This window comes from Cladophialophora psammophila (genome assembly GCF_000585535.1).
Source record: "Cladophialophora psammophila CBS 110553 chromosome Unknown aczJe-supercont1.7, whole genome shotgun sequence".
Taxonomy (NCBI): domain Eukaryota; kingdom Fungi; phylum Ascomycota; class Eurotiomycetes; order Chaetothyriales; family Herpotrichiellaceae; genus Cladophialophora; species Cladophialophora psammophila.
Window position 1 is genome coordinate 1428670 of NW_006912928.1, and position 20827 is coordinate 1449496.

At 49.9% G+C, this 20827-nt stretch overlaps 8 protein-coding genes across 8 annotated transcripts; 5 read left to right on the forward strand and 3 right to left on the reverse strand.

Annotated features, from left to right (window-relative positions):
• Window positions 1-519: 519 nt before the first annotated feature.
• A1O5_05542 (uncharacterized protein) lies at window positions 520-2655 on the forward strand (the record flags this gene model as incomplete). Its single annotated transcript, XM_007746142.1, has 1 exon — window positions 520-2655. The coding sequence occupies one exon, from the start codon at window positions 520-522 to the stop codon at window positions 2653-2655; it is 2136 nt and encodes a 711-aa protein (XP_007744332.1).
• Window positions 2656-3700: 1045 nt separating this feature from the next.
• Window positions 3701-5059, reverse strand: A1O5_05543 (uncharacterized protein; the record flags this gene model as incomplete). Its single annotated transcript, XM_007746143.1, has 3 exons — window positions 3701-4168; window positions 4214-4406; window positions 4449-5059. The coding sequence occupies 3 exons, from the start codon at window positions 5057-5059 to the stop codon at window positions 3701-3703; spliced, it is 1272 nt and encodes a 423-aa protein (XP_007744333.1).
• Window positions 5060-5197: 138 nt separating this feature from the next.
• A1O5_05544 (uncharacterized protein) lies at window positions 5198-6454 on the reverse strand (the record flags this gene model as incomplete). The annotated part of the gene is made up of 1 exon (XM_007746144.1): window positions 5198-6454. One exon carries the CDS (start codon window positions 6452-6454, stop codon window positions 5198-5200), a length of 1257 nt encoding a protein of 418 aa, XP_007744334.1.
• Window positions 6455-7328: 874 nt separating this feature from the next.
• A1O5_05545 (uncharacterized protein) lies at window positions 7329-8207 on the forward strand (the record flags this gene model as incomplete). Its single annotated transcript, XM_007746145.1, has 3 exons — window positions 7329-7747; window positions 7796-7947; window positions 7996-8207. 3 exons carry the CDS (start codon window positions 7329-7331, stop codon window positions 8205-8207), a joined length of 783 nt encoding a protein of 260 aa, XP_007744335.1.
• A 1112-nt stretch (window positions 8208-9319) lies between these two features.
• A1O5_05546 (dipeptidyl-peptidase III) lies at window positions 9320-11455 on the forward strand (the record flags this gene model as incomplete). The annotated part of the gene is made up of 1 exon (XM_007746146.1): window positions 9320-11455. The coding sequence occupies one exon, from the start codon at window positions 9320-9322 to the stop codon at window positions 11453-11455; it is 2136 nt and encodes a 711-aa protein (XP_007744336.1).
• A 2142-nt stretch (window positions 11456-13597) lies between these two features.
• A1O5_05547 (serine/threonine protein kinase) lies at window positions 13598-17268 on the reverse strand (the record flags this gene model as incomplete). The annotated part of the gene is made up of 3 exons (XM_007746147.1): window positions 13598-15892; window positions 15939-15993; window positions 16037-17268. The coding sequence occupies 3 exons, from the start codon at window positions 17266-17268 to the stop codon at window positions 13598-13600; spliced, it is 3582 nt and encodes a 1193-aa protein (XP_007744337.1).
• Window positions 17269-18097: 829 nt separating this feature from the next.
• Window positions 18098-19147, forward strand: A1O5_05548 (uncharacterized protein; the record flags this gene model as incomplete). Its single annotated transcript, XM_007746148.1, has 1 exon — window positions 18098-19147. The coding sequence occupies one exon, from the start codon at window positions 18098-18100 to the stop codon at window positions 19145-19147; it is 1050 nt and encodes a 349-aa protein (XP_007744338.1).
• Window positions 19148-19677: 530 nt separating this feature from the next.
• On the forward strand, window positions 19678-20139 carry A1O5_05549 (uncharacterized protein; the record flags this gene model as incomplete). Its single annotated transcript, XM_007746149.1, has 1 exon — window positions 19678-20139. One exon carries the CDS (start codon window positions 19678-19680, stop codon window positions 20137-20139), a length of 462 nt encoding a protein of 153 aa, XP_007744339.1.
• Window positions 20140-20827: the final 688 nt, after the last annotated feature.

Genomic DNA, 20827 nt, shown 5'->3' on the forward strand with positions numbered 1-20827 from the left:
CACACTCTGCTGTTCCATAGCCCCTGCCCCCAAAGCTCTCGTCGAAGTTGTCTTCCTCGCGATAATGGAAGGGTGGCAATTCATTTCTCCGTTTGGTATACCTCTAGAATCCGTGGGTGACCTGCACCGCCCCGTGTTTCTCTGGAAAAGCAGGCTCAGTTCGATTTATTCGTCACCAATGCCTGCTTTGCCCGCAGAGGAGAGAAGTGGTGAAGAAAAGGGCCCGCGATGGGCACTGTTGGTTTGGGACATTGACGTCTAGTTCTACTGGGCATCATCAACCCCCGGTCATGGCCTCTCCAGCCAACGCGAAAAACACGCAAAATAAGTCCAGTGCAAATCCCCACCCAGCCATCCGACTGCTTGGCCATGCAGATCCCAATATCGGTGGGTGACCCGACAGCTCTGGCTCTCTCTCTATATATATCAGGACTTTGAGTCCTTGTCTCCATTTACCCACAGAGGAATCGCAACGACCCGGGATTCAATTGAAGTGGTCCAGACTCCCAAGCTCTTACAATGACCTCCGAGGGCCAGAATTATTGTGAAGTCCAAGTTGACCCATACATATGGCGGGACGACCAGGGGTTCTTAAGCCGCCTCAAGCAGCCTGGTAGAGGAATGTACCACGATGTCCGCCGACGACTCCCTTATTACTGGAGTGACTTCAGAGACGGGCTCGCTTATCGCGTCTTCGCTGGCACGGTCCGCATCTATTTCGTCAACTTACTGCCGGCCCTGGCGTTTCAACTTGACATGCAACACAACACGGGTGGATTTTTTGGAATCAACGAGGCCCTCCTCTCTTCAGCGCTTGCTGCCGGCGTCTTCAGCTTATTCTCCTGCCAACCTTTAACTGTTGTCGGTGTTACCGGTCTCATCTCCTTGTTCAACTATACTATCTACGACATAGTCAAAATTTATGACGCCACTCTATATCCGCGCTTTATGGTTTGGGTTGGCATCTGGTCCGCGACTTTCCACTGGGCCACCGCGTTACTTAATATCTCTGACTATATGCGTACCGTCACCGACTTTTCTTCCCAAACATTCGGCCTATACGTTGGCACAATTTACGTTATCAAAGGCTGTGAAGAGCTAAGTGTCGGATTCGAAAATGGCCAGATCACGAACGGGTTCGCTTCGTCCCTTGTCGCAATACTATACTTCCTCACGGTGTATTTACTAGAGCAAGTCGGACAAACAGCCTATACGCGCGGGTGGTTGCGTGCAATTCTCTCAGATTATGCATATCCATTAGCCACGATTTGGTGGACAGGCTTTACTCATTTCCCCGGAAATCTCTCCAGAGTTCACTTTGAATATTTGCAAACTACGCGGGCGTTCTTTCCGACCATCGAAAGGCCATGGGTTGTGGATTTCTGGACACTACCGACCACCTGGATCTTTGTTGCAGTCCCTTTTGGCTTCCTTATGACACTCCTCTTCTACTACGATCACAACGTCTCTTCTCTCACGGCCCAAGCACGCAATTTCCCGCTTACGAAGCCGGCTGGATTCCATTGGGACTTTTTCCTTCTCGGCTGCACTTGCTTTGTCAGTGGTATCCTCAATATTCCGCTTCCCAATGGCCTTGTTCCACAGGCACCAGTTCACACCGATTCCGTCACATATTATGAGGATACGCCTTACATCATCGAGACTGGAGACGAATCAGAGCCGATAATAATTCGCAAGGAGACCGTGGCCCAAAAAGTGGCAGAGCAACGCGTTTCACATTTTGTGATGTGCCTTGCCCTCTTTGGGACCATGACCGGACCTATTCTGACTGTCTTATCCCTGGTACCTAGGGCAATCATGAGTGGAGTGTTCTTCACGGTCGGGATGGGCAGTATCCTAACGAATCCGATATTGACTCATAAACTGGCCTTTCTACTCCGTGATCCGACATTTCAACGCCCTTCAGATCCGCTAAATTCAGTACCGCGCCGCCAAATTTGGCATTACCTGTCTTGGCAGTTCCTAGGATTTTCTACCACCGTAGCCATTAGCCAGACAATTGGGGCTATTGCGTTTCCTATCTTGATTGTGGCCCTGATTCCGCTTCGTTGGGAGATCCTTCCTCGTTTCTTCACTGCTCAAGAATTGGAAGCCATGGATTGTCTCACCGCAACCGGGGACGTCGTGTTGGTTTCCTTAGGAGGTAAGCCAGAAATGCCAGAGACAAAGGTGGAGAAAATAAGGCAATACCGCCCACATGATGACGCCGAGGCCGGAGTTGCAGGCCTTGGGGGTGGCATGATTAGAGAAGATGAAGGGGACATTCGACGAAGGGAAGAACGCGAAAGGAATTCGCGCCTTCTTCGAGGCATCGGCTATGATGGGGGAGCCATCACAAGAAGGAGATCTAGTGTCGTCTCAAGAGAAGACTCTGAAAGCTGTCCAAGGCGCCATGCTATCCGGTCCATGTCATCTCACAGGTCACCAGCCCCCTCCCACAGACGAGAAACAAGTTCTTCAGCCGCCGAACTCGGCAGGGATAGCATATCCCTTGCGAGAACCAGACGCAATACGAGTGTCAGTGCGAAAGGCGATGACGCTTCTGGAGCTGATGCACTAAACGACGTCAATGAACTTCGCCGTACTCGCTCTCTGCCAAAAGAAGCTCCTGCCGGAGAAGACGACTCGATATGACAAGGTCTTTAATATCTGAGAAAGCAATACTAAGGGCTCTTGTCTGAAAAAGAATCAGATGTTGAGTGTAGGGAGATGAGAGTGATATTACAAGACCGACAAGTTAGGGACTTTCGCACCTTTATAGCTGTGTGATTCGCGTCCATTCGTTCATGAAATGCAATATGATTCCTGTCATTATGCAGTGTCATGTAGCTTTTTCTGGTCTACGTCACAGGCTCAGTCCTTGCCGTATTCAGAATAGATAGTGCAGACAACCTCCTGTCATCTCAAGCTTCTTCGAGGCTCGCTGTCACGAAGACCCTTTTCGAGGTAGAACACGGCAATGAGAAAGAGAAACGGAGACTTTCAACAACTGCGAACCGCAGTCTGAAGGCGGCCGCGGAACGTGCTTTGCATCCGTGATACCAGTGTTCTGCCCAGCGTCACGGCATCAATATATCTAAGCCTCGTGGCAAAAGAACGTTGTCGTCGACTGTGCCAGATAGCAAAGTCACCAGACGAATTATCTTCAAAAGCAGCGGCGGACTTTGCGAACATCGTGAACAAGTGACCAGCGGATTGCAAGTGGGTAATCAATATACTTGATACCAAAGCAACGTTCACGAAACACTTAGCAATCCTGGAAGAATGACATGAGCTAGTAATCATATAGAGGACTTAGAGGGTAGACGTAGTTGCCCTTCGATACAATAAACTTGAACTTCATCACAATCTGCGGGCCCCCAGCACCTCTCCTAGCCCCTATGGATCCGAATCTACCGCTTCCACATCGCCATGAGACCGCCTTGTTTCGATGACCAGAACCGTGCGAGGTACCGCCGGTATTTGCGAGACTTTTCTCGTCTCTTCCTGGTGGTAGGCCGTTGGGTAGTACGGTATTGTTTTGTCAGCCACAACTTGGATAGATATTTTCGATACACCTTCAATTCCTTTTCCCCTCCTCCTACCACTTCCGGTGTCTCCCATTCGGCATGCCACATTTTTTCAAACTGCTTCAGAATCACCTTTTGCATGGCTTTGGCGCCTGGATAGGATGGATTCATCAAGGTTCTGGTGATCGGTCGATATTCCGAAGGCCAATCTTTGGAAGATTCCCTGGCGGATCTGAACATCCATAGGCGTGATTGAGAAGGACGATCATAATGTATTGCCGTGCAAATTGATCGCCAGTGGCGATGTTGATGGCTTCCAAAATGTGCGAGAGCTTTGTTTCACGAGGGCCGTAATATTGGAGGCCCAGTCCAGCAAATGTGTCAGCATAATGCTTCCGATACCTCGACAATACTTCAGGTGGATCTTCCATCGAATCTTCCCAGTTCCCATCCAAAGCTGGCTCATAGCTCCCTGGATCCCAATCCCTTGTGATGCACGATGGATAGCGGGTGCAGCCCATCCCTTGCGGCACGGCTCGAATACCATCCCAATCTAGTATACCCGTGATATTGCAGTCGTCACCGATGAATATATTCTGATAGTTGTAGTCCCAGAAATCGATCTGAAAGCGGTCTGCCTGTCGGAGATATGGCGGGGTAGACTACATGGCAAGCTTCATGACCTCAAGACATCTTTTAGCCGAGAGCGCGGTCTCAGGAACACCCTCGAAAGTATCCGGATTGTGGCCTAGCCATTCGTCCAATGTGTTGAAGGGACCACACTTATCCACATGTGTGAGGCCGTGCTCGATGTATTCTTCGTCGGCCTCGATCACAGTGTGTAACGGGCCAATGTGAGACACGGTCTTCTTATCGCTGAATCGTAGCGTACCGACTTTGTCGAATCGTAGTTGTTACAGTTTTACCATGACATGTACTAAGTTGGTGAGGATCTTCAGCCGCTTTTCTTCGGTGATCCACTCCTTGTCGTGCCATAGGAGGCAGACAGATTCACCACTAACAAAAGACATGAGAGCAAACGGTACCCCAACTCTGTCGCAGGACGTTTCGAACCAAAAGAGCTCAGGAACCGGCATGTCCAAAGTGCTTCGAATATATCTCAAAGAAGTATAGTCCGTGTTCAATTTGTCAATGTCCGCCTCTCGGACTCCTGTACCTTGAATCGGGACTCTGGCGACCCTCTCGATGTTCTCATTGAACTCAATGACATAGGCAAGGTTGTAGGAACCATGAAAAGGGTCACCTGGCGGTGTGTGGCATGTCAGGAAGCAGCAATGAAAGGCCCACGTTGAGACTTTGCTGCACAAGCAACAGATTTGTGTTCCGAGACAAAGAATGCATGTTGCCACCACAACGATGGGAACGAAGGGCAGGTCAATTTCGCCAAAATGGAGGATTGTTTCACCATATGCAGGGGGTGATGAAAGAGGTGTAAGGCTGTTGCCTTGGACATTGATGTCCGCGGCGTCCTCGTCGTCGATGTCAAGAGGCGCAAAAAGCTCCTCCATCGCTGTTGCTGGCGATGTTGCTGTGTGAACGATGAAGGTAACGCTGCTATTACCGTTTGAAGAGAGGTTGAACCGAGGGTATATCTGTTCCCAGTCTGAAAGTCAATGTCTTGAAGGCAACTCCCATATTCCTGGAAGCTATGCAGCAAACGCATAGCTTCCAAGAATAGCATATATTGACCAAGGGTTAGGATCTTTTCTGTCCTCCAGCATTTTAGTCACTACACTAGCATTTCTTATGCCAGAGTCAGCAGAAAGGCGTTTCAACTGCTGGATGACCCACTCTCGAACTTTTGTCTCAGGACTTGCAAAAATGGCTGCCACGTAAAATGGAAAGAGGAGTGTATAGCCATGCAGCTTTCGGACCGACGAAGAATGATTTGGCTTTTGCGTAAATTGCGGCCCTGCTGCGCAGATTTCTTTTGCCATGGCATCGATTATCACAGAAGCGAAGGCAATATTCAATATGTGAGGATGGACACCAATACCGCGCGAGCAGATTTTCACATATGTCGCTCGTATGAGACTGTTCAGCAGGATTCGCATGATTCGGATAACGTTGCAGGTCTGCGCTGTAAAATAGTCTGGATAGACGTCGTAGTATTGTTCCAGAACACCAGGTGAGCCCGTCGGAACCGAAATTCTGTGAGATATCCAAGATGGTGGCATGTTTCTGGCAATTGAGCTGAACTCGCTGTCCAGTCTCTTTGCTTGCATAATGATCTCAGAAGGTGCCATAAGTCCTGTTTTTGCTGCCCCACGAAAGTTGGCATACTTCATCACTAGCCCAGAAACCTGCCATTTGGGATCTTTCGGGTCGACGTGAGGTTGTAAGTCGGAGCGGAGCTTAATCAATGCTGGTGGAACTGGAGAATCTGCTGCAACACAGCTTATGAGCATATTCGTAAAAAGGCGAACCGATAGCCGCAGGCCGATGTAGGTTTCCAGCTGCTCTAGCCGACGTAACTTGACAAGGGCCAGAGCACCCTTGACGTGACTCATCCATGATTCAGATGAGATGGGATTACGGTTAGTTATCTTTTCAAACAAGTCGAGCAGAAGTACTGCCAACAACGTTGAGTCACCCGCGAGAGACTCTGGTGTACCCACGGCATTTTTGACCAGCGGAAGAGCAGACAAATACATTTCTCGAGCTGGCTTAAAAGCCACTGCAGCGTCATACTGAAAGGAAAAGAAAGCTAAGCTCACAGCATCAACACAGGCTGCTAAGTGCTTGTCCAATGGCGATTGTCGACCAATGCGTTCCAGCACATCATATGTTTTGGCGAATCCAACGACGTAATGAGAGAAAAAGGCCGCCCTTGCTCTGTCAATAAGGGGGATGCGGATACTTGTTGCGATTGGCGTCGAAGGTATACCTTGGGCTCTGCGCATGATTGCCTGGCTCTCGTCTCGGATTCTCAATTGATCAGGATCGCGGTAGCCAGAACACGTTAAACCAGCTCTCACGCATTGACCGCATGCATCTTTGTGCAAATCGCACTTGTAATCTGTTAGCAATGTGATCTCAGTTCAACTAAACGCAAGGGGTCCTACGCGAAGTTTCCTCCGTCTGCAATGAGCGCATGCTCGAGATGGTTTTCCGTTGTACACCATGATCCAGCGGGCCTGGAGGATGAAAATGGAAAGAGTTTCGGTGTTGACTGTGATCTGGCCTTTTCTCCATGCTCTCAACAGTGTCGAGAGATGGAAATGCCTCTGGTACTCGAATAGGAGTGGCGGGTTTAGTCGGCGAGTCGTTCTTGGAGCCACATGATATCTCCACTAGAGTCTATTCCACAAACGGCAAGTGTTCCGGTGATGTCATTTCGCGGCTTAAAGTTGTTCCGCCATCGTCTTCTCGCTTTGTTTCTTCCGCATCTGCTTTACATGCTCCCTGGATCATTCAAGCCGTCGAACGCAACGACGCTTCAATTTTGGAATAGTGAAATGCCTTGAAGTCTTCCGACTGCCATCGCTAAACCAGCTCCATGCGCTAAAACCTAACCTTGGATTGCTTTATCTCCGTCTTCCTGCAGGAGACACGGCTCTTCGAACAGTTGGTCGAGTTTTGTTGAACATACAACCTCTCACCAATGTCGCTGCTCGGAATTCTGTGCTAGGTAGAATAGCTGACCCATATATACTTGAGGAGTCCGTCATGAATCGAAATCTCAGAGCATTCCAATCTTATCAAGCATCTCAGCGCAAAATTCAGTTCGTCTTTTGACACTATAAGTATATTCACAAGCCTCAGATCAGAGCTGCTATGGCTTTCGCGTACAAGCAAGTCCTTCTTGTCGGGGCGACGGCCGGAATCGGTGCTGCGATGGCAGACCGCCTCGTTCAGCAAGGTACCAAGGTCATCGCTGTGGGACGTAGACAGGAGCGACTCGATTTGTTCGTCCAAAAACACGGCAAGGGTAATGCTGGAGCCATCAGATTTGACATCCGAGAACGGGAAAACATGGACAAGTTTGTGCAGGACGTCACAGCAGCCTATCCAGACTTGGATTGTATCTTTCTAAATGCGGGAGTTCAGAGCCCCATCGACTTATCCCTTCCAGAAAAGGTCGATCTGGCAGCGTTTCACTCGGAGGTGGCAATTAATTTCTCATCTCTGGTGGATCTTAGCATCAAGTTCCTACCATTCTTGATGAACAAGAGAAAGGAGACCAGTCTGATATTGTGAGTGTCCCAAATGAACAGTGAGATCATGCCCACTAACATAGGTAGCACCGGGTCTAACCTAGCACTCGTTCCCGCTTCCACCTTACCGGCGTACTCAGTCTCGAAAGCCGCACTGAACGCCTTTTTGCTGTGTCTCCGCGACCAACTGCGGAATTCTTCGGTCAAGGTCATCGAATTATCTCCGCCTCCCGTCCAGAGTAGGTATTTGTTTGCGTCCCTTTGATGGCATGGCTGACAACTGGAAGCCGAACTTCATGACTACCTGGGCGCTGAAAGGGGGCGAACACTAGGCATGCCGATTGACGAGTTTACGGAGGCGGCCTATGAGGGGCTTGCTTCAGGAAGCGATCAAATTGTGATTGGGTCGCCCGGACCAGCAGAGATCTTCAATGACATCGTCGACAAGCGGAGGACGCTTTTTCAGAATCTGGCGAAGAGGCTGAGGGGAGAAACTTGAAGCCAGAACATAGTATGGCTTGTATGAGGTCCTCCGCAATGGGGAGATGATCTATTCTATATTCCATACAGCATTCTCCGCTCTATTTGGTTCATTTTTCTTTTGATACAAGCTCACCAGTCCTGGCTTTATTGCCGAGACAAAAGGAATGCCTTCGTCACAATTCCCAATTCTGTTCAGGTCCCCATTTCTACTGTCAGAAGATATATCCCAATTATGGATCGTCTCGATCGGTCATTCCTTAGTGGCGAGTCTGATATGTCATCGAGCCATGCGACCATGGTCCTGTTCTTCCTTTTCCAATCCTCACCAAATCGCACAATCTTCGGGATTTTACTCTCGTCCAGTCCATCCTTATCGACACAAATTCCTGCTTCCTGCAGAACCAAGCATTTCTTACTCTTACTACACTCTTGCAGTTCGAGATTCTAATCCGGAATCAGAAATGCCTACACTTGCAGGCAGATCTGGGGTGGGATGCGATCTCGCGAAGGCCGCTAAGGGCAAGTGTGACGGCGTATTTTCAGCCATCTCTTGTCTCTTGCCTACTGTATTCCCATTGAATGAATTCGTCAAGACTCCGATGCAGCGCCTCTTTTCTCTTATAGCCAATTCTTCCCAGATTTTGATTCTCAAATATTCCCTAGCGGCCAGGCTTACCTTATTTAGGCCCAATAATGAAGTAGTTGTTCGTCTCCAATACGCCCGCAAGCCTAAGTCAGTTCGTCGGGAGTACGTAGGAAATCCAGGAAGAGTGCCTCAGTCGACACGTATTGCTTCGAAACAAATTCTAGGCAAGATAAAGGGCGATAAAATAATCCAAGGATTGAAAAGTCGACGAGGCTGACCCTAAAGGGTGGGGGCTTTGCTCCACTTTGCTCCACTAGCCTCTGGATCACCCCCGCAGGACTCTTGGCATGTTTGTTGTTTTTCGCTGTTTGCCTTGTTGGCTCTTTTACCCAAACCCAACGCAGCCTCGTGCCCTAACTGACCGGGTTACATCTACTTGATTCTTCTATATGCGAGGCCCCTCGTTCCGTCTCCAGAGACTTGTCCGTAGGATCTCCCAGCTTACCTCACAACTGTACAATCTCTCTCCTTCCGCTGCAAACATGGATCCGTCGCTTCGTTCGCACTATCTTGCAGACAATCCTCCCACCGTCGTCAGATTGGAGATCGCCCCCCACTTCGCTGCTCTGTCGCCCAAACAGAAGCGGTATGCTCATCATCTGAGTCGTGCTTCTTTCCACGGCACTCGAGTAACGCTTGCACAAGTGTCCCCGGAATCCCCCGCCATCTACGATCTCATACTTGCCCTGCATCGCGCTTGCACTGGCGATTACAAGAAACTCTCTACCGATACCTCGGTCTCGTCCTCCGACATCACGCTATGGCTCGAGTATGCCGCCCAATTCTTAGGAAATTTAGGCAATTACAAGGGATTTGGGGACTCTAAATTCATACCGAGAATTTCACCCGAAGACCTGAAGAAGCTCTGTGACGTTAACGATGAGTGCAAAAGTCTCCATGAAAAAGCCACAAAGACGGGAGGAGGGATATATGAGACCAAGAATGCTGCTCTTATGCACCTCGGATATCCAGAAGCGGGCCATATGACAGCATATTACCCGAATTCACCAACCGTAACAAAAGAGGAAATTTCTATTGTGGGGGATGTGCTCGAAGAGAAGAAACTGCTGATAGAGAACACCAGACTGCGGAAGCTGGATTCTGGGGATTTCGAGTTGCTCATTGCGTCTGGGGTCTCAAACCCGCCTGCGTCGGAGCGTGATCTTGGTGACGTCTCATCAATTGACTTGACAGGGAAGCTTGCTGACAAAAAGTTACATCTTCGTTTCGGCGATTATCAAGAAGAGATGGCCAAGATCGCCCTCGAAATCAAGAAAGCAAGAAAAGATGCTGCCAATGAGGTTGAGGAAAAGATGCTTGACGAGTATGCCAGGTCGTTTGGAACTGGCAGCATTCAAGGATTTGTGGAATCGCAGCGTTACTGGATCAAAAACAAAAAGCCCATGGTTGAGACTGACATAGGATTCGTCGAGACTTATCGGGACCCTCAAGGCGTTCGTGGTGAATGGGAAGGTTTCGTTGCTATGGTGAACCAAGAAAGGACACGTGCTTTTGGCAAACTTGTCGACGCAGCACCAAGCATGATTCCGAAGCTACCGTGGAGCAAGGAATTCGAGAAAGACAAGTTCTTGAGCCCGGATTTTACTTCTTTGGAGGTCCTGACCTTCGCTGGTAGCGGCATACCGGCAGGCATCAACATTCCGAACTATGATTTCATCAGGCAGAACGAGGGTTTCAAGAATGTGAGCCTTGGAAACGTCCTTAGCGCCAAAGCTCCCAATGAGCCGATCCAGTTCATTCGGAAAGAAGATGACCAGCTCTTCCGTAAGTACCGTGACCCTGCTTTTGAAATCCAGGTCGGCATTCACGAGCTTCTGGGTCACGGTTGCGGCAAGTTACTCCAGGAAACGGCTCCTGGCGAGTACAACTTCGACATCAAGCATCCACCCATGAGCCCCATCACGAAGAAGCCAATCCTCTCATACTACAAGCCCGGTCAAACCTGGTCCAGCGTCTTTGGTTCAATTGCTTCGTCGTACGAAGAGTGCCGCGCCGAATGCGTTGCCATGGCTCTCTCCTGCGACTTTGGGATTCTCGAAATATTTGGATTCGGTGACGGCAAGGAAGACATCAGCAATGAAGCTGGAGACGTCCTGTACGCGGCGTATCTCCAAATGGCACGTGCCGGAGTGGCGGCATTAGAATTTTGGGACCCAAAGTCTCGGAAATGGGGCCAAGCCCACATGCAAGCTCGCTTCTCCATCCTCCGCACGTTCATGGATGGCGGCGAAAATTTCTGCGAGCTCAAATCTCCGAACGCTGACATAAAGAACCCGGACGACCTCGAAATCCATCTTGATCGGAACAAAATCCTTTCTCACGGACGACCTGCAGTCGAAGCCTATTTACAGAAACTACACATCTACAAGTCAACCGCTGATTTTGAAGCTGGAAAGAAGCTGTATGACGACATCACCAATGTGGACGAATGGTGGGCAGAGAAAGCGAGGCCTATCGTGCTGAAAAAGAAAATACCCCGCAAAGTGTTTGTGCAGGCCAACACTGTGCTGGATGAAAACAGTGGGGACGTGAAGCTGGTAGAATACGAACCTACGATAGAGGGGATGATTCAGAGTTACGTCGAACGGAATGTCTAAGAGATTAGCCTCGTCAGAATATGATGCGGCCACATATGGGAAACGACAACGAGATACACTGCGACGACACGGACGTGGTATCGAAGAGGAGCAGTACAGGACGAAGAAATCAACACAATGTTACATGTCAATGAGAACATCAACAAGGTAGATCAGCTACGAAAGAAAACATCAATACCATACAATACACCTCTCGCCGAGTCGCCATCTTCAAGGCCACATCTTTTTGCATATTCTGATTTCCTTCGGCCTACCTCTTGGATAGGGCCATGCATATCCTCCCTGTCCCTGCATGTCTTTGAAAGCCTTCACTTCGCGCCACTCGATGCTGAGCATACCATAGCCGGTTTGGTGGCCATTTGTTGTAAAGAAAACAGACTAACTGGAGCGCAGCAGCATTGAGTATCTTAACTGTCTCTCATAGAAGGCCCTAAATGGATACGATCAACCCCTTGTTTATCTATTCATTCATTCAATGTCACATTCTAATACATCAAGGTGCTTTCCATGGCAGTTTGGTGTGGCTGGTGCCGGAGCTGGAGCTGGCCATTTGAGCGGATTTTCTTTGTATCTACTAATTTGTTCCAGGGACTTCCGCGATCGGTATTATCCTTCGGCGTAGGGTTCCCCGTTCAGAGTTTAGTCAATCTGCATAGGCAGGTTGGTGTGTGCGCCTCTTGAGCCTTTAAGTTGTTGCTGTTTAGCCGTGGCACTCCAGCCTGTGGGTATTTTTGACCTCTCGAAATTCTGGACCGCAGCTATTTCTTCGTGCCCGTGTTTCAAACCCTGGTCACTCTGTCAGATATTGTGTGGGTTCTGCCTAGCGATTGCATCGGCAGTTGCCCGTCCCTAGCTGGCTTAATGGAGGTTGTTGGACAAGCCATGGGCGTATTCTATACTTGACCACTGGACCAGGAGCCTTAAACCCCAGATCGAAGCTTAGATTTATCCCCCGACATGGACGACGCGAAGTTCTTCGTCTTCAGTGATTTCTCCTAGGCGGTCATTATGCAGGAAAGCTTTCGGAGGATGTCACAAGATGAGTTCCTTCAGATCGAACTCATGAGAAATTGCTCGTTGATATCTATGCAGGCTAAGTTTGTCTGCACTGGTGCGGCGTGCAGTCATTCAGGGCAAGCATTCATCACCAAAGGCCTGAACGCCAGAGATCATGGAGGGTTGCCTTCAATGGCGCGGATGTGGTCGTGGGTCGAGCCATAATAGACAGGTGTGTTTGTACGTGTTCTTAACGTTGCAAGTGCCAGAACGAGTGTCGACCTTGGCGAGTGAATGTCGTGGTCAAGAAGCTGAGCAGAACGGTATGATAGCGCTGGGCGGGAAGGCTGGCCAGTAAAAGGCCGAGCGTATATTTTGACCAATCACCTGAAGGCGCCGGTTTTGGGCGATGCCTGTTTCGGGTATCACTACTTTGGCAATAGTATTAATATCTGAAGTGACAGCGAGGGTTTAAGTACTCGGCGAGTCCGATAGGTGACATCTTGCCGCAGTGCCAAGACGTATCTAACCTATCCAATCCAGCAAACCTGAATTACTCCAGAACGAAAAACCTAACTGCCATATTATACGGTTTGATCCTAGTGGGTGAGCAAAGGCCGCTTTAACCTGAGCATTAACTGAGCCTTTGGCTGAACATCACTAAGCGCTCCCTGAGTACTCCCTGAGCAGCACACCAGGGGCTAAATCAGGCCACATAGTAATCGGCTACACTTGCCTCTCGGCTAGGTATCAATTTTAGGCGGGCGTCAGGAACCTATGAAGTTCCCTGGCCTTACGCTGCTACCTAAATTTCCTTTCAGCATTGGGCCTGCCGGTGTAATAGGGTGCGGCGGTTGCTCTGGGCACCGAGATACCTTTAAACGTAGTGGCTTTGGTGGTGGTGGTGGTTGGCTGGTATTATGGGTAGTGCTAGTAGGTTTCTCAATAGTCAAGCACACGCACAGCGCAGGTCAAGTAAACAGAACAGAGCGCTTGTGCCATTGCTTCGCTCACAGAATACAGTGCTAGGTGTCTCGGAACCTTCTACCTGATCTCTGCAGCCTTCCACCTGTCTGTCTCTTCAAGCGACCGCATTGACTTCTCCAGAATAGTAATAGGAGCTTTGCCCCACACTGGCACGTTTCCTCATACTGGCTTCGTTGAAACAATTTGCAGGTGCTCGGCAATCTTGTTGAGCCTGAACTCAACCCACTCGGTCGACCTGTACCCATTATCTCCCTGGGACCAGGCCGGGAATCGAAAGGTATTGACCTTCGCCTTATAGGACGTCAAGAGGCTCAAGATCTCTGACGTATTCTGGTTCACAAATCCCAACCTCTCCGCCAGCTTGCGCCTGTCGTCCCGTACGCTCTTGAGAACGCCTAGCGTCTCGGGAAAGTAGTAGCGCCAGTAGAGCTTATCCAGGGGCGTTCGCCCGTACCCGTCCCTCGCGTTAGGGTCGGCGCCAGCCTCGATCAGAAGACGCACTGCATGGTGGTTACCTGCTTCAATGGCAAGGCCTAGCGGTACGCTGTGATGTGGCGCTAGTGTGCTGTTCACGTACTGTGCACCTTTATACTTCTGCAGGAGAAGCGAAATCGTCAGCCGGCAGGTTTCTGCTGATTCGGGATCCTCCGAAAAAGTGGCAGGGGCAAAATGAGGAGAGCAGGCAATGTGGAGGGCGGAAATTCCTTCATTTCGGCCTGGCGGGCGGAAGACTATGAATCCGTCGGAGCCATGGCGATCTGGCAGATCAAGGACAAATTTAATGCGCTCAGCAGCGTTTGCAGTCCGCAGACCAATCAATTCACCGAGCACTGTCATGTCAGGACCCATGATGTCTCTGTTGGCGCCTTTATCCCAGAGATATTTCGCCACCTTGAGATTGCCGCAGAAGACAGCTAGACAAAATGCCGTCGGAGGACATTCCTCGTCGTCTAAAGGAACGCCTTTCTGCAGCAGTTGCTCAGCAAACCAAGGGTCATCCAGCTCTTTCCCGACGAGACTGAGCGGGCCTAGCTTGCTCATATTGCGCCATGTCACTGATGCGCCTGCCTCAAGGAGATAGCTGAACATATCACGATCTCTGTGTGCTATGGTTAGTGCCATGGCTGGTCCTCCATCCGATGCTGAACCGAAAGTTGAGTTGACATAAGGAAGAAATCCGTTAGCCAGCCCAGATCGCATGAAATCGGCGTTGCAGTGGTGATAGGCGGTGGCGAATGGAGCTGACATCTTCAATGGTCCGGTGAGCAGGACAGCCTCGCACGACACGCAAGCTTCGACAAGGCATTTAATCGTTTGATCAGCCTTGATCTGATACTCTCGACCTTGCCTTGCCAATCGCGCGAATCTCGAGCCGCCGCACAGTACCCAGAATAGAGCATTCACGATTATTGAGTGGTCGTCTCCCGGCAGTGGGCGATAATCTCGCGCAGCTTTCCGTATGTCGGGTTCGTCGAGCAGTCTTTGCACGATGGCGACATCACATTCTCTGCATGCGTAGTCCAAGGGGGAGATCAAATGAGGCGTGGACCGAACCGGGTCTGCTCCCAGTGAGACAATTAAGTCAGCTGCATGAAGGTCGCCGATTGCGATTGCCCAGCGCAGAGGAACCCCATCGACTAGGGGCCCGCCTCGCAGATTGTACGGTGCACCCTCCGACCGCGGCCATGTCCCTGAAGAATCCGTCTGGATGTGTCTGTTCGCGAGAGCGTTCACAAAGGACTCCTGTTCGTTTTTGGAAAACATTATCAGCCAATGGAGGGGCACAAACCCGTTATTGTCAACAGCATTCACATCTGCGCCATGTTGTATCAGAGCCAATGCAGCTTCGAGATTCCCTGACTGGCAAGCTCGAATCAACAGCGTCTGGCCGTAAGCATTCCTTGTCTCAACAAGCATAGGATGCGCATGGAGGAGTTCCTGCAGCAAATCGACCCTCTCACTGAGTGAGGCCAGCTCGAACTCTATGGCCGGGGACATCTGCGCGCCTTCAGAGGTGTTCACTTCCGGCGAATTGGTAGGTTGGGCGCTTCGATCCGACATCAGCTCCGTTCGTAAGCGTCCCTTGGCTTCCCATGTGAGTAAGCTCCACACCCTCGGTGGTAGTCTGTGATACTTTTGGGCTGTAGTTTTGCACCATTCAAACAGATCTGCCTGTTCAAGATCAGGCAATTGTCCATCAGCTGCGTACAGTCCAAGGACGAACTTTCGAGCTGGCACGCAGCCTAATCGAGCCGACTGCTCTATCAGCTCTATCCCGTGATCAACATCCACAATAGTGCCAACTCCGTCGATGTAACAATAACCCAAGTTAAACAATGCGAATGATTTATGGGCAGAATTGTCTTCATAGTTTCTCCATCGATGCAGTTCCTGAACGATGAACAGTTGAACAGGTGCTGGCAGCTTCTTCAGGGTTTTGTCATGCTCGGAAAGCTGCATTGCCTTGAGTGCAAGTGCATAACAGGGAAGTGATACTCACATCGGCTGACTGTTGCTGTTCGAGCGAGACTCGTGACCCTGGTGGTATCGTAGCCCTATCTAAAGTGAGCGATTGACGGGTATATTAGACCCACTTACAAGAATTCGGTTGGAAGGGATGCCTGGCTGTCCGACTGGTTCTCCAAGTGGGGAGGCGACAATGCTTCAATAAACCTCCACAAGGTAAGATCCAATCCCGGTCGGCAGTCATAATGAGTAACATCTGATGCGCTTGGTTTCGATATGACCATATCAATTTCAAGATTCATTCTAGCTGTGTACATAGTCTTGAGAACCTCAATCATGGGAATGGGATCTTTGACAGCCTCAAAATAGCTTGCGAGCCGTTGCTCGAAGGCTGTTCTCAACAGCCCTTTGCGTTTCTGATACATCTCAACCGGAAAACGGACTGACTTGTACATGTCCTCACCAACATGCAACGACGGATCCAGATCTCGTGGATTTGCCAACCTGAGGTGACTTAAAATCTGGGCAATGCCTCCAAAGCGCTCGCTTGGGTCCGCTCGTAGGCAGTATGCGATAATCTTGCAGAATATGAGCAAGAGACACTTTTCGCTCTTCAGCAGATTCATTTGTAATATACTGGGAAGTAGATTGGACGTCTTCATCTTGTCAATTGGGTCCCGGCGACCACCTTCAGGCATGACATCGTAATACTGTGCCCCATTTTTTAGAACGGAGTGTACCAATAGCCCGTACGAATATACGTCGAGTTGGACAAGAAATTTTGATTGTAAAGGGCTGTGGGTCTCCGGCGCTTCGAGGTATTGTGTAAAGCCGATGAGCCTGGGTACTTCGTCGTCCAAGGAGAGAGCGAAGCCAAAATCTGAAAGCTTAGCCACAAAAGATCGCTGCGGATGCCTGCACATCAGGACATTTGAGGCCTTCAGGTCACCGTGAACAACGCCGCATCCGTGTAGATAGTAAAGCCCTTGAGCAACATCGTCGCAAATGTCGAACTTGTCAATGGGGGAATGACCCAAACCACGAGCCTGGTAAGAGCTGAGAGTGCCAAAGTCGGCAAACTCCAACACCAAGGCAGGAGCAATTCGCGGAGATTCAGGTGTACCAAAGTTATGCCAGATTACACCACATAGGTCGATTATGTTTGGGTGACTTTTGATTCCTTCGTGTGATAGAATGGCAAACTCCGTCGCAATTTCATCAAATGTCTCAACGCATATGCTGGCGCCCGATGGACGAGGTTGCTTCACCACCAAGTATTCGCGGTCTTTCATCACCGCCTCATTCAGGCGAAGTGGGAAAGCTGAAGTCCTGACTCTTCGAACATCGAAGGAGACGCCTCCCATGCTGACGTCCGTGAAATGTGAGGAGGCGTTGGTTAGTACGGGGTGTAGGCCGCGCCAATGAGGTTCTGGTGTTGAGAAAAAAAATGCTAGGAATTCCAGGAAGCCGCGACATCGTGGAGGGCGAGGCTGAAGCGGAGAGCCGGGTAGCGCGGAGACGCCGACCACCGATGGCGCCACAGGTTCATCCCAGAAAGTGCTCATCTTTGCCCAGACACAATAGTCGATGTTAACGATCGAGAACGTTAGCATTCGATGAGTCCAAGGCTGGTTATTGAGAGTGCGGGGTAAGCTGCAGTGTCTTCAGGGCCCCGCATTCAAGGTCGGCAACCTCACGCCTAGGTGAAGAGATGTATAGGTTGTTCTTGCCAACCTTTCTCGTGTGTGGGCAGTGCGTTTGTCCTCTCTATGGATTCTGCCCTGCTCTCAGGACAGCTCGGCGTTGCTGGGCTAAGCCTTGGCGCATTCTCAGGTACGCTTGATCTGATCCATACGATCAAGGCGGGGATCGATATATGTGCACAAGCTTTCGGATTGGAAGATGATACCGCATTTCTGGCAACCCAATTACTGCTCCAGCGGGATATCCTCGACAGCTGGCAAAGGGACTGGTTTGGATATAGAGAACATGGGGAAGCGGTGTCATTGGGTAAACTTCGAGTCTTGAAAGCGCATGAGACGACAACGCAGAGCACGCTTCGGGCCGTCAAGTCTGAGCTTGACAAAATTGAGTCTGTACACGCGTTGAAGAATATCGGCAAGCCCGTCTCGCTTCGGGATCGTATGCATTGGGTGGGTGGTGAGAAGGCGGAAGCAGAAAGAGCGCTTGCAAATGTCCCGCATCGGCGGCGTGTTGGGAGGGAGAGAAACGCAGCATTTTGTGCAGCGAACAATCGCACTTCGCAGTCTTCAGAAGACGCTAGAGCAAGATCTCGAGAAACGAATTGCTAGATTTCAAAAAGATTTCGCAGGAAAAAGCCTTGGCGGTTACCCTATGCCAGCGAACCTCGAGATTGAGGAAGGAACAGCCGGTGGCCGTAGCTGGGGAAAGGATGGTGATCGTCCGGTCATGGTCGAATGGAAGGACTACCGGGTGCTTCAAGGTCAGGATGCCATCCGCTTGATGGGGCGGAACGATATTCTGGCAGAGATGCTTCATGCAACTCCGAAGCCTGATGAATTGATGACGTTGCACTGTAAAGGGTACTTTGACGACATTGCGAATAAGAGATATGGCTTCGTCTTTGAGTCCCCTGCATCGGGCTCCGAAGGTGTACTATCTCTCAACAAGCTGTTGAACAAGCCACCCCCAGAACGATTACCAACGCTTCATCAACGATATCAGCTTGCTTACCAGCTGGCAATGACACTCTCAATCTTACTGACCATTGGATGGCTACACAAGGGCATCAGGAGCCACAATGTGCTTTTTGCTCACAAGGAAGGCGACACTCGATGGAGTCGACCATATCTTTGTGGCTTCGCCTATGCACGGCCAGACAAGCCAGACGAGTTTTCGGAAAAGCTCGAGCACAGTGAACGCTTCAACGTCTACAGACACCCCTTAGCTCAGGGACAGCCGCAAGAGGGCTACCACAAAGCCTTCGACATCTATAGCTTGGGCGTGCTTCTGTTTGAAATTGCAACCTGGAGACCTGCCTTCTCTTTGTGGACTCATGATGCCACCCAGTTTCGAAGAGAGCTTTGTAAGGCAAGCAACCAGAAGCGGATAGCACATAGCATGGGCATCGATTACCGGGATGCCATGCTGAAATGTCTCGACGGATCGTTTGAGGGCGATGCAGCCTCAACTCCCAAAGCTTTCTTGCTAGAGATAGTTGAAGCCCTCCGCCAGCAGTGCCCAGAGGCAGGAGCTTGGTAATGCAAAGGAAAGTGAATGAACCAAGACTGGGGTTAGTCCGGCGGCGAAGGAACGTCTCACCTCTCCGAAGTTCGCTGAAAGTCGGAATCAGGTCCCCCTGGCGCCAACTGCCTACAACGCAAAGATATGAGCACAACTCTAGGCAGCTCACTTCCGCGGTGAGCCCGACTTCAGCCAGTCTATGGCAGATACATGACGACGCTCGCTGGTCTCGTCAGACTCTCTCCAAACAATTGGGATATGGCGGTCGTAGGCATCCTCAGTACTACCATCGGCCATATCAAGATTTTTCTTCTGAGATAAACTTCAGTCTGGTCTCTTAAAATCTTGAGTTTCGTCAGAGTCTTCATCGTCGATACCTTGAATCAACGACTCTCAGAGCTTGAATAATTCCAAGCACGTTCTTTGAAGGCACAGGGATCCTTGATTTCATCCTCGAGTTACACAAGGCAGGAAAACCCACTAACTCAACATAGAGAGAGGGCCATCGTAAGGTTGTCCCGTCCGTATCTGCTGCCTCGCTCCGGAAAATGGCGAGTATCTCAATCGACGCAGACACTACCATACAGAAGGTAATTGACCCAATGCTGTCAATACCGCTATTCAGTCTTAGTTTTCCCGACGACAAGAACCAATCCAACCTTTATCCTAGAGAAGCGCCGATCACAGAGTCTGAGAATTCTGCTATTTCCATGCTGATGAGCCAACTCTCAAGTAAACCAGAAAATACTCGAATCCCGAAGATCACCACTGGATCAAGACTCGCATTCGAGATCATCCTAACTTCTGCGGACACGTTCGTCGTTAATTATCTCCCGAGCAGTGACTTGAAAGCAGATGTCCGAACCGTCGCAGGAGACCATGCTGCAATGTCAAAAATCTGCGCAGATTTTGAAGCAGCTGTTCCACACGTAGCAAACCAGAGACAACATGATCTTCTTACACAATACATCGAGAGCTTTCGAACAGGGAGTCTCGATGCATATCGTTAGTTGCAGAAAACATGGGTGAGTGACGTTTGCCAGAGAGTGGAGATTATTCTGGGCTTTGTGGAGCCGTACCGAGTTCCTTTTGGCGTTAGAGCGGAATGGGAGGGCGCCGTACGTTCTTATACGCCGGGCATACCCAGTACAGCGGAGTTAGTCAGTTCCACTTTGTAGAATTGGTCGGTTCCCATTGTTAGTGTGGCGCAGTCAAATTCTTGAAAATTACAATCTATGAAATGAAATGTTAACCTGAGTGAGACGAGATACCAGTGGCTACTGAAAGCTACCAGAGGATATATTTTATTAAATAATACGTGAGTACATACGACATAGTAGTACCAAGAAATAGATTTTAGTTGCTACTAGCAACACTAGTTTCTCTTAGTAGGTCTGCAAGGCCAAGGGACAAACGCCAAGACCTTTGAGCTTCACGGAGAAATACTTTTCCATCTCCGTTTCCGACCTACCGACTCCACGGCAAACTCCAAAACTTGCCCACAAGGTACTTTCATATTAACTTCGATCCTGTCCTGGACAGGACACTCACCTCACCTCCACTGATGCCATAGCATGGTTCCCACAATGCTCTCAGTCTGGGTTCGCAATCTGTGCTATACCGAGCAGCGGTCTTGTCTGAGTCATCATGTCAAAAACAATTGTGACATAACGTTATGGATGGCATCATAATGTTTGG